This window comes from Macrobrachium nipponense, chromosome 12 (genome assembly GCF_015104395.2).
Source record: "Macrobrachium nipponense isolate FS-2020 chromosome 12, ASM1510439v2, whole genome shotgun sequence".
Lineage (NCBI taxonomy): Eukaryota > Metazoa > Arthropoda > Malacostraca > Decapoda > Palaemonidae > Macrobrachium > Macrobrachium nipponense.
The window spans coordinates 34,124,563-34,137,394 of record NC_087205.1 but is presented as its reverse complement, the minus strand read 5'-3'; the positions used below and the strand labels follow the sequence as shown (position 1 = coordinate 34,137,394).

At 38.6% G+C, this 12,832-nt stretch overlaps 1 protein-coding gene across 3 annotated transcripts in view; it reads left to right on the top strand.

Moving 5' to 3' along the window:
* The first annotated feature begins 6,142 nt into the window (after positions 1 to 6,142).
* Positions 6,143 to 12,832, top strand: part of LOC135224483 (optineurin-like) — a 13,343-nt gene continuing 6,653 nt past the window's right edge. Inside the window, exons 1-7 of one of the 3 annotated variants that reach the window (XM_064263488.1) lie at positions 6,177 to 6,297; positions 7,987 to 8,007; positions 8,720 to 8,856; positions 9,797 to 9,896; positions 10,091 to 10,269; positions 11,043 to 11,207; positions 11,511 to 11,664. In XM_064263488.1, the coding sequence (XP_064119558.1) occupies positions 8,725 to 8,856; positions 9,797 to 9,896; positions 10,091 to 10,269; positions 11,043 to 11,207; positions 11,511 to 11,664 (730 nt within the window). In that variant the 5' untranslated portion in view covers positions 6,177 to 6,297; positions 7,987 to 8,007; positions 8,720 to 8,724. Of the gene's footprint in view, positions 6,298 to 7,986; positions 8,008 to 8,719; positions 8,857 to 9,796; positions 9,897 to 10,090; positions 10,270 to 11,042; positions 11,208 to 11,510; positions 11,665 to 12,832 lie in introns of all 3 variants that reach the window. The other 2 variants (XM_064263487.1, XM_064263489.1) reach the window with 2 other exon arrangements.

Here is a 12,832-nt window from a genome sequence, read left to right as displayed (position 1 = left end):
GCGAAACAGAAAACGCTAAATATATAGATGCGTTTGTGTCGTCAGAACACTACCATACAACGGTAAAAGATAAATCGGAAACTCCTGGAAGGCTGCAGGGAGTAACGATTAAATGTCCTTAAAATAGACAATAGACCTCTCGGTTGCCATCCGAAGAGGTAACTACAGCAAGCGTATATGACTTGAACCAACCAGAAATAAAATAACGCAAGGCAAAATATGAAATTATATCACAATAAAGTTTGTTCATACTTAACCTGGTAGACATATATATAGCTGAATTCGGAAATACAGCTACATACATATCTGACAGGCAAGTTTCATGAACAAAACTTAAGAGAATCGAAGCAGTCAGCTCAAGCTTCTTATGTTATTGGACATTGACGTAGTCTACAAGTCTATTTCTTGTACGAGTCTGCGAATGACGAATGAGAGCTCTTCCGAATCTTGTCAATAAGAGCTTATTCGCTTACGCAATATCAAGTTAATGAGATGTTTGTCAATGAGAAACTAACCCATTTACGCGACAAAGAGATATTTTGTCAATGAGGGGATACCCACTTACTTGACAAAACGATAGTATATTGTCAATGGGGGAAAGTCACTGAATTGACAAAACGTAATCCAGGAAGTCGAGCATTTTATTTTTCCGATTCCCGTCTCAAACGAGGAAGGGGCAAGAATCCTGTTAAGAGACTGGGCTTACGGCAGGTAGAACGACGCTGTTCAATTCGGCAGCGTAGTCCCGACTAGAAACTAACAAAACCTATCATCTGAAAAACCCTTTCAGATGGGCTAAAAAGCTTGCAAAATTATCCTGGGAAGAGGAAGAAATTCTCCAACCAGCTTCCTCTCCCTTATCACAACTAATGCCTGCTAAAGCTTAAAATTTATTGGCAGTATGGCAAAGGAAGTCCTGTCTTGCGCTTTCCTGAAGAGCGTTCTTTTGATGAGTGCCTTTGCAAGAATCCTACTGACGTTGCCGAGAGTCCTGACGTGCAGGACATCGAGCCTTTACATAACCCGTAACTGCCTTATCGCAAAGTCTTGACTGCGGTAGAGAAAACGAGATCTTCCCTTGAGCTTTCCTTAACTCCATCCACCTTTGCGAAAAGCAATATAATATTGACAGAGACCTCTTGAATTCACGAAACCCGAGGTCTTGCTGGGTTTCGAAGACGAAGTTGTCTGTTCACTTTAAGCTTCCTCCGAAGCACTGCTTACTTCACATTCTTTGCATGTGAGGTATAAGGTATCACCGAAGGTAGAGGTAAAAATTCTTGAGGCCCAAATCGTAAACAAGAGCTAGAAGAGTTCAACAGAAACGTTCAGCCAGGCGACACACCTGGCGTGCGCTGGCGCGCGCGCTCGGCGTCCACTGGCGAGCAGCGAGCGCGCTCGGCGTCCACTGGTGCGCGCTTGGCGTGCACCCGCGCGCGCCTGGCGTCCATCCGAACGTCCCGTCCAAGCCGAGCGTCAAAAGAAGCGTGCAGAAAAGCGTCACGCTCCTGACAGGCGTCAAAACAAGTGAAATACATTTCGGAGAGAAATCCGACTGCACGAAACAGTCTCAGGAGAAGGGTTGATCGTGTGAGAATACGAGGGGCGACTGGCGAGGGAACGCCTTCTTATTCTCACAGTAACAAAGCTCGGACGTCCGCTCTCAAAAGCGTCCTGCTACTAAGACTTCTTTTTCATATTTCTCGGTGGAAAGACGTACACGTGATCAGGCGACGTTCGCCTTCTTACTTCTCACTGGAACGCATAACGAGAGAGAGAGGACGTGAAGCGTCCTCTTCTATAAAGCTTCTATTTAGAGGGCGCGAGTCCTTCCGAAAGCTCCAACCCCTGCGCGGGGAGGACGCTTCGGAGGACGAGAAGCAATCCTTCAGGATTCGTGCACGTGCACGCACTAAGGCAGTCTGGGGATTTTCATCAGAAACTGCCGAAGGCACGCCAGATCGGTGGGGGTTCCTCGTAACCCTCCTTCGGCTTTCGACATGCTCTCTCCCCGGGTCCTGGGAGTCAAGCAGAGGTCCAGGCCTAGAGGCGAAATAAGGCCGATCTGACGCACCCTCCACTACACAAGGGGCACTGTCACTGCACTTAGCCACTTCATATTGCTCTCTAAAGCAAGCACTTTCGATTCTAAGATACGAATCGAAGGAGTATTAGAGAAAGGGCAATAACCTCTACAGACACTGTTTAGGGCCCGAGGCAACATTACAGGGTTATGAGAAACAATAACAGAAGTAGCACTCTTCACAACAATGAAGGAGAGCGATCACCTCTCGCAGACATATTCATAACCCGTAGGCTATACTACAGGGTTAGGCAAAAAAAAATCTACAGGAAGGTTAGCAGGTTCACTACCCTGACTTTTGTTTACTGATTAATTGCGTACATACGAATCATACGTTTTCCTTACAGAATTAGACATGTTTACTGATTAATTGCGTACATACGAATCATACGTCTTCCTTACGGAATTAGACAAAGTCTCACACTCCTTACATGACAAATCTCGACAAAGAAGCAAGACTCATACCCCTCGTGCATACCAAGTGCGGATCTACCGAAGCTTTCGGTAGCCACACCCCATCTTTGCAGACAACACCCTCTGAAACTAGCCTAACTAGATTCAGATATCTTATGAAACAAAATGAATCAAATTCAAATCAATTTAAGATAGCGTATGTCTAGCCACAAATCCAAGTAAATAAATTAAAAGACAATTAGGATACTTAGCGGCAATGAAGTTTCCAAAATCTAAGACGGAGGTACTGGAAAACAGGTGTTTCCAGCACCGGCGACAGAAAAATTATGAATAGAAAATGGGAATGGTTCCTGATACCCGCCTCCCAGCGGCGGGAATGGGTACTAACCACCTGGCCGACCACTGCGTGTGTCGGAAGTTTTTAAAATTCTGTCGGACTTCAGAAAATACAGCTATATATATATCTGACAGGTAAGTTTCATGAACAAAATACAAATTTATTCAATAGCTAGCTTGTAAAAAATACTTGATTACAAAAAACTTGATTGACAACGAAGCAGCATACCTACTATGGGTTTCAGAGACAGTGCAAGCACGTTTTTGGGCAATACCTATTTCTGTAACGAACACTCTTATCAGAACAAGATTTTGCTATAGTGCATTACATCCAGTACAGTAATTTATGAGGGTATCGTGAATCACTAATCGTAAAGAATAACGACACTTGTCCTTGTACCAAGAGACAAAAACTCCATTATGCAGAAATGGATACGAACACGCGTATAAAGCTCCACCTACCCTCTCTCCCCCCCCTCCACCGCCACCCCTTTCCTTCTTCGTTCCTTCACCTTCCTTTCTCTCTCTCTCTCTCTCTCTGTTGCCATTCAGTATGTGTTGACCCTCCAAACTGGGTATAAGACTACACACAAAACGTTGAAATTGGTGAAATTAGGATATGTATTGGAAGTATATATACATAAATATTAAAGCAGTTTTATCATTATTGCATTAGTATGACAACTAGAATTCATGGAAACATTTATAATAATGAAACGGCGTATGTGTGAAGCCTCCACTAATGTGGCAACGATGATTTTGCCATTCTCAGCATGCAAACATTAAAGGTTACATTTATTTCTGGCATACAGTTATTAAAGAAATTCAAAATACTAATAGTATAGACTTAAATCAATGAAAAGTGCTAGCAAAAACAAAAAAGCAAAAAAAAAAATATGTATATAATTCACTTATCCGAAGTAATTCCTCTATGGTTTTCGGCAGCCAGATGTACGAAAACGTTAGAAACATTTGATTGTATCTACTTTAGAAATATCTGTAATTTTTCGGGGTAATTTGTTTGCAAAAAGGGATAATATACATGAATTAAAATAAAATTTTTAAATAAAGTAAATTTGAACTAAACGAGTAAAGTAAACAATTTAGGGAATAAAACTTTGCAGTTTCGTCGTCTGCTGTTCGTAACTGTGTTTGTGGCGTGCACGCTTAGGAACCAGGAACAGCAACTGGTTTAAAGTGCAATGTGGAGTGAACTGAGACCAAAATGTGGATAATAACAATCAAATAAGCACTGTGGAGTTTCAGTTGTGATGGCAGTAAGGATAAAAACCACCGATTACAAGGTAAGAATGAATTCAGTTCAAACCATGACCCCGGGAATAAAAAGTTTCATACTTTTAGTAATATAGGCAACAAAATGTTGTTTTATTGTGCTGATTACAACTGCAATCTTGAGTAAGATCAATAAACGCTACACACATACGCTAACATTGTTCAAATGATTGCTGGGAAAGCTGGGAAAGATGATTTTCGTAACTGATCAAAACCTGTACATCCCACGGTAGCCGCCATATTGGATTTCAAAACTGCCTTGAAAACATATTTTACGAATAGCGTCACATGCTTATTTTAGTTCATATGGGGATTTCATATGTCACATTATGTTGACGAAACTTCAGTTGACGAAACTTCAATCTTTTGAATGGTATGCTTGGAGTTGTAATCGTATTCTTGTTTCACCATTTAAATATCAAGTGAATAAGACCTGAAAACCGTGATAAGGGTTGGTAGTCGCTGGTTTTTCCCATGCGGATAAGGCGCGAAGCACCGTTCCGTCACGGCCTTACTGTGGGGTCTTAGCATCTAATTTAATTTCGGTAAGTGGTAGCCTAGGCTAGACGTTTTACATGTAGGCTAGTCGTTCAAAAGTTCTGCAATGTAAGGGGTCCTAGGCTAGCCTAGCCTACGCCAGCCTTGAATGCAGAGCAAGAGGTCAAACTTTTGTATTAAGGGACAAGGGTCTGGGTCTCAAAACCGGGAATTGAGTTTCGTGCGCCGTGAAAATCCGAGGCCGCTACCCCCAACCCAAAAACCCCGGTTTCCCACTGGGTCCCCCCTTTACTGTTTGATGTTTTTTAGGCTTTATTTTGACTGGGTCAACTACAAAAACGTTCTTAGGTAAGTAGCAATTTCTCCCCGCGAAAATCGATCGTCCCCAGATCTGTAGTGGCTCCAAAAAAGCTATGTTTGGCTACGTTACTATGAATTCACCTAGGTAGTACTATCTGACCAGGCTTAACCCTATGCTGGCAAGCACTTACTAGGTACATAGCCTAAGTACCTACCTAGGCCTGAGCTACCTGTGGAAGGCTCTACAATCTCAAGATTCGGCCGCTTATTCTCATACAAATGACTTTACATTCACTGAAATTATCTCATCAAAACAAATGTTGACACTCCCGCAATAAAAAAGAACATTTGTAAAATTTATTATAAAGTATAATGGTTAACTTACCGACGATGCCACCGGTATGGTTGAATAGCTCAGGTCTCCTCCCATCGACTTCTGTCACAATTGTTGACGTTTAGATGGCGCTGAGGTCACCGAGCACCCACTGAAGGTAGAACTACACCCCCGTGGCCTACCCATTGAAAGGAATGGGGTAAAGTAGAGTTTCTTTCTAAACTTATTAAATGAACCCAGAAATACCAATGATCTGGCAAAATAAAGTATAAAAATACATAATAATATATTAATAATGAGACAACTGTTGATTTTTGGATGGCGCTGAGGTCATAGAGCATTCACTGAAGGATGTGTGACACCTTGTGGCCAGCCCATCGAAAGTAGTAAAATAAAATATAGTTACTTTTAAAATTCAATGACTTAACTCTAAAATACAAAAATGAAGTAAAATGTGCATAAAAATCCATATCAATTATATAATTAACAATCAGCATTTGTTTTTACGACGGAATACTCAACTGCGACACCCTATGGTCCACCCATCAGAAATAAACAAGAAATAAGATAGAGGTTCTTTTAAAACGTAATGAATTAACTCCAAAACACCAATAATAAAGCAAAATGAGTATAAAGATTAATATAGGTAATTTAATTAACAATAAAAATTCCTTTCACAGCAAATGTTGAGCTATGAAGACTTCAGATATTACGGGCCGAAAATATCTCAAGTTAATTATGACCTCAATGAAGCAAAAAACAAGATTAAAAATGTATGCAAACATTTCATTTATGCATAGAACTAATTTTTATGACGAATTATTTTGCTGTTAAGATTTATTATAATACAGCTTGAGAGAATCTAAAGATAGTCATGAAAGCCATTGAAAAACCTTACGGGGAATACCCGACAATAAAGTATTTCCGTTGTTTACAATTACCCCTACCTATGTCTCGTTTCCATATTTTTGCGCTGTGATGACTTTTTAAATTCATAACGCGGATTTTGTATTTTGTTCTGAGTAGTTCACGAAATCAGGTATGATTAGAGTTAAGTATTAAAGTATACCTATTACTCTTTGACATAGCTATTCTTGGGAAGGCTACTTTAGGCCTTGACCTACCTAGCCTACTACCTAGTAGGGTAGTAGGCTACTGCCTTGTACTACCTAGCTAGTAGTTAGCGACCTAGGTAGCCCATAGGTAGTAGCTATAAAAAAATAGCGACCTACCTAAGTGGCTTACGGGACTTCAATTTATTTGTCCACATTTGCTTACGGGCCTGTACAAGTTTAGTAGCCTAGGTAGGTAGCTACTACTAGTTTTCCTCATTTGCTTACGGCCCTCCCCATTTCCCATTACAAATAGGCTAGCTAGCCTATAAGGCTAAATACGACAGTTCTGCCAAAGAATAGGTAGGTATACCTAAAATTAGGTTTCGAAACGTAGGTAGTAACCTATGCTCCTTCTCTAGGTAGGTACTAGGTACTACTACTACCTACTAGGTAGGTACCTACCTAATATACAACTAGGCTGCATTCTGAGCCATCATTTGTGTCAAATGACGATTGCCCAATGGCTGGGCTACTTAAACAACCTGGGTAGTTTGGGCACAGTCTTTACAAAGGTATCACGTGGCATTTTGAGCTAAACAAAGTGTCCTTTGTTCAGTAAAACTGAAGTTTACCTACTCCTACCCTCTTGGTTCGGTAACTCCTACCTACCTAGTAGGTAGCTAGCCTAGTTACCAGTTTATGTGCAAAATGGGTACCATGATTAGGCAAGTACCGCCCCCATGGGGTTTAACATAACCGAATATAAACATAAGACAGGCTATAGCCTAGATACCTAGTAGCTAGTAGGTAGGTATCATAAACATGAACAAAAAATGACGGGCAGAAACTTAGGTAGACCATGATAGTATACTAGTAGGCTAGTCTTCAGTTTTAATCTTGTTCATGTTTAGTGGCTAGTCTGCCTAGGTAATTACCTACCTATTTACCATGTTTTGTTTATGCTTATGATATTTGCCATATAGGGTAAAAAAACCGCATGGTACAGGGGTGGACCATGTACGATCAATGTGTATATACAACCCCAAGAAAAGTACATTATAACGCGTCCTGACACCGGAGTAGAGGTCTTTAGCTCCGTTTCTCACCAACAACAAGTCGCGTCTGATGCCCATCTCCGATGACAGGACGCGTTATAATGTACTTTTTTGGGGGTTGTACACATTGATCGTACATGGTCCACCCCTGTACCATGCAAGTTTTTTTACCCTAGGTATATTCGTTATGTTATTTACTTTCATTTGTTTACGTTTTTTCACATTCATATGTAACGGCTGGTACAAAACACTGCAACCATTTTGCATTTAAACTGGTAGCCCTAGTTACTGAACCAGAGGGGTGCGGTTGTAGTCTTCAGTTTTACATCTCACTCTCTCTTATATTGCAAGTTAGCTCTTGTACTTGCAACTGAATACCAAGCCTTTGTCCAATCCCAGTAGCTTAAACTCTTTTGGATATCAGATACTGGAAATCTCTTAGATGATACTGCTATGATACTTACTGTATTGTTTAGTTAATACAGGTATGGAGTCTGTATTCCTCTGTTGTATAGTTCAGCCATCACCTTTATTTCCACTCTAGCAATACTTACTGCTCCGATTGCGACTGTGTACATTATGTTAGACATTCTGCTTATCACATTCTATTCTTCACAGTTTGCATTATGTAGGATGCTTGTAAGTATTTTTCTGTTGTCAACTTTTAAGGCTAATTACTTAGTATGTATGGAACCCTACAAAACTTTCTGTATAGGAATTGTATTGTTATTCATTTTTTAAAACTTATGTTACATCAAATATATATATTGAACTCATTCCATGCTAGCCTATTGAAATAGTGCAGTCTTCTCAAGTAATTCTCATGGCTAATATAATTATTTTTAGGAGTTAACAAGTTATCATTTCTAGGGCTGAGAACTAGAAGGGCCAATGTCATAAAACCATGTTTTCAGAAAAACGCATTGAAAATATTCCTTCCTTTATTAAAATTCAGGTAAGTACAGCAAACGAAAGCTTTTTTTTGGGGGGTGATTACTTTACTTATAACATTGGCCATTATAGCACTGAAACAGAGATAAATTTCTAGTTTAGTGATGGTCTTAACTACAATCGGCCAATTTTTGACATTGGCCCTTTTAGTTCTCAGCCCTAGATTTAATAGTACATGTTTAACATGTTCAATATCATATTAATTCTTGATGTTGTCATTAAAGAATTTCTGAAGCCCCTTGCCTTTTCTAGTACATTATCTTCAGATTGAATAACCTTCCACATGCTTTTATTTTGAATTTTGTTTATCCATGTGCAGTACTGTATAGTTTTATAAGTAATACTGTATTTCCCTAAACATCGATCTTTTAACTTCTCATGCATGCTTTTGTCTGTTTAGGTGTGATGGTGCGACAAGACGAGGCCAAAATGGGCCAGGGAGGCCTCTGTGGGGTATCTACCCCAGGAATTGAATCCTTGCCTCACATACCCTCTGCCGGAGTTCCAGCATCAAATGGCATAGCCTCAGAAGTTCAGGTAATTTGCATGTTGTCACAGGTTCCTGGAGTAGAATGGATTTCAAGGGCTGAGTGTTTTTTAATTTATACATAGTGAAATATTACTGATATTACCTGTATAGTGTTGTCTTTTTACGTCATCGTGTAACATATTTGATCATTTATGGTATAAAATTTTAATAAAATTACTGTATTTTATCTCTCATTTTGTTCATATCCTAATTTTATGGTTTGCAGTTACGTATTGTAAGTTATAGGTAAAGAGCATAAAAGAAGAAGTTTTTCATGGCTTGCCTGGCCTGTTGTGATATTTTGCATCATCAGTATTGCTTCCAGTGCTATATTTTATATACTGATGAATGTTTTTACTTTTTGCTTCATCAAACAAAAGTTGGTGATAAATGGAACCAGTGTAGAAAACATTTGATAAGAGTAACCCAACATGTGCTGAAACCCATCTAAACTAGTTGCTGCATTCTTTTTGTTAGTAAACTGCTATACATTTACCAATTAGTTAGAAACCAGTTTTGTCATTTTTCCAGTATATAGAGGAACACATTTTCACACACAAATATGTCTGGGAAAAGATAATTGACTAATCTTGCAGTGTTAATATGCTTGCTTCAGTGAGAATGTAATTATTTTGCTTGGCACCTAGAGGTCTACATTCACTTTGGTGTTATAAGTAAACCTTTTGGGTTTTCTGGTATTGTCAGAAGAATTGGAATACTGTGATGAAAGCAGTTAGTAGTTACTCTATCTTTTTTCAACTCGGACTTTTGTATGGCAAGGCACACTGACTTTAGACAGAATTTTCTTCAAAGATGGGAACCACTAGAAACATTAACAGTATTTATTTTTCAGCAACAGTCAAACTAATGATGTTATTTCTTAAAGTTGTGTCATTTTATGATAAACCAACTGTAGTGGCAAGTTTCACTCTTAAGAATGTTTGACAGGCGTCACTGTCAATGTTGATGTCCTCTGAGGGCTGTGTGTCTCAAGAGGATTTGATTGCAAAACTCCGCACTCTTATCAATGAAAACTTGGAATTGAAAGGTAATTGCAGCTGTTTTTTGGAGTTTGTTCATTACTTTTAGCATAGAGTTGAGTTATCTTACCTTTGTCTGTAGTATTAGCTTACTTTTTAATTTGTGCAATATGGTGTTGCCCTTGGAAATTTAAAAGGAAATAGGATGATGACTCAAATTCTGAATCAGTGTTGTGATATGCCATGCTTGATTTTTGGACAGAGACCATAGCCCAGAACAACCTAGCCCTTCGTCAGCAATTGGCTCTTGTTGTGAAATGGAGCCAGCAGAATGAATTACACCAGCAGCAGCATCGTCAGCAAATTAATGAAGTGACGCAACAGCTATCCAGACTCCAACAAGAAAATGTTACTCTCAAGGCTTCACTTGTGGGAGCTAAGGTAAGCATTATTCATTTTAGTTCTGTGTATATGCTGTTGAGCATTATACATATTTCTCAAGCGCTAATAGAGGAGCACTGGACTCGGGGATGGTATCCATCCATCCTTAAAACATCTGCCAAAACAAATTATGAAATGAGCTTTTCAGTGAGAGTTAGGAACACCTGGAAAAGGATTATTAAAACAGAATTATGCAGTTATACAAGTTGGTTGTACGTAAGTGCACAACCTGTCCATTTTCAGACTTCAAACTCAAGAAATCGGTAATGAGGTTTGCAGTAGTTTTTTGTTTGCATAGTACACTCTGTTTGCAACAACTTGTATTAGTGTAGTGCATTAGACTGTAAGTTATCTTCAGGAATTGGTGAAAGTGAGCATTGACTATAGATTTAAGATTGCCATTCTAAAAAAGAAATGACAGAGCATTACGTACTGCAATTTTTACAGTGAGTCTCAGTCATCCCTGAAAACCCAGCAGAATGAGTATGAGGAAGTGAGGTTTGCCAGTTATACTGATAGCTTTGATTCTGGATTAGCATGAGTAGAGCCAACTCTTTGAATAAATAAGAAATCTTGATAATGATATAAAAATGACAGATTATGAAGCTTTTAATGACCAAAGAGGTTTTAAGTCCAGTTTTGTATTTAAATATCTTAAAAGTACATGAGGTATTTGACTCATAATATTTCCTGTAACATAAGTTACTTGAAAATAAAAAATGAAGATAAAATTATAAATTTTTTAGTAATTCATGGAAGTACCATCTTTTCAGGCTCCAGAAGGCAGTGAGTCAAGGTTTAGAGAGGTAGATGAGACCATTAAATTGTTGAATACTCGTTTAGAGGTATCAGAAAGGAATTTGAGGCAAGTCCAAGATGAAAGAGAGAAACTTGCAGCACAGAGGTCACGACTTGAAGGCGATATTACGCTTCTGAAGGTTAGTAATTACATATAGATTTTACAAGTTGATTAGCCTCTGCTTTTCATTTTCCATGGAAACAGATTAGTGAAAACACTCATATCTATGTATAAACATTTTCACAAAAGAAAAAGAACAAAGCATGAAATAAGTAAGATTTCTTTATATTTGTATTTACATAAAGCTACTCTTTAATTGGGTGAGGGGAGTAATTAGCTTTTCAAGTTAGTTGAATTAGTCTTGGAACTGTTTTGATTATTTGCTGAATTTCATGTACACCAGGAATAGTAGTAGTATTTGTTTTTTTTGAATAATTTCCAGTGTGACTTGACCACCACTCGTAGTGAACTAGAACGTCTGCAGCTCGAAAGATTTGAGCTGCTAAGCACAGCTAATGAGCTACGACAGCAGCTACGACAGGTCAGAGAGGGAGCAGCAGCTAAAGCTCGTTCACTCGAAGCAAGTCCTGTCTATGGTAATTCCAAAATTCATGTCATTAAGTATCATAGCATTATATGGTTTTCTAAAGGGTCCACAATAATACAAAGTGTGAAGAGACCGTGTATAATTTTTAAGACTTTACAAAAAGCTTTCGAACCCTTCCCTGGGTTCATCTTCAGTCCAAATGAACAATTAGTTAAAACAGGTACAGAGGTAAATTTAAAAACAAGAGTCGTTGAAGATCGTTGAAAACGGTCGTTAGCTCAATAATGGGCCAGGTGATGAAGAAAGAGGGCAGTTAACTCCAACTAGGTGATTTCCTCTCCCCTATCAATCCTTCTGGCTGCAGTTCTGTTGGATCTCTGCAATGGTTATTGCAACGTTGCAGGAAGTCCTTCATCCAAGGGCGTAGATTGGGCACCGTAACTAGACTCCCCTGGGGCAGCGGTTACCTTTACAGGGAGAGGCAAGGTGGAAGCAGCATCAGGAGAGAGAAAAACAGAGCCTGTCCTACAGTTAAAATATTTTAAAAACATTAACGAGCTAACGACTGTTGTCAACAATCTTAAGCGACTCCTGTTTTTAAATTTACCTCTGTACATGTTGTAACTAATTGTTCATTTGGACTGAAGATGAACCCAGGGAAGGGTTCAAAAACTTTTTGTAAAGTATTAAAAATTATACACAAACTCTTAACACTGTATTATTGTGGACCCTTTAGAACATTATATATACTCTCATAATAGAGAGTTTTTCCCTATTATATGGTTTATTGTATACAGGCAGTGCAGTTAAGCAAGATTTGAATTGAGAATCTTGTAGCATTTTTTAGTGTTTGTAAAGAAAAAAAAATCAATAACCAGACAGCAAAGAAAAAGTTCAGTGGTAGAAATAGGATTGGATATTTCAAAAAATAAATTATTCAAATAGGAATCCTTTACTTTTGGGGTAAAGATTGTGTAAAACAGGATAAGATTGTCACTATAGCAATATGGTTATGGTTACTGTTATTAGGGTAAAGAACTTTTGTTATCGCAGTAGAGTTGATTTTTACAGCTTATTAGGGTAAGGAACCTGTTGTCAATGTGTACAGCAGTTGAAAGCATAGAATAGAAAGTGAATTCCATCCATATTACGAAAGTTAAATTAATTGGAGTTATATTTTATTTGACTGATTAAGAACATTTTCAGCTTTGATATGC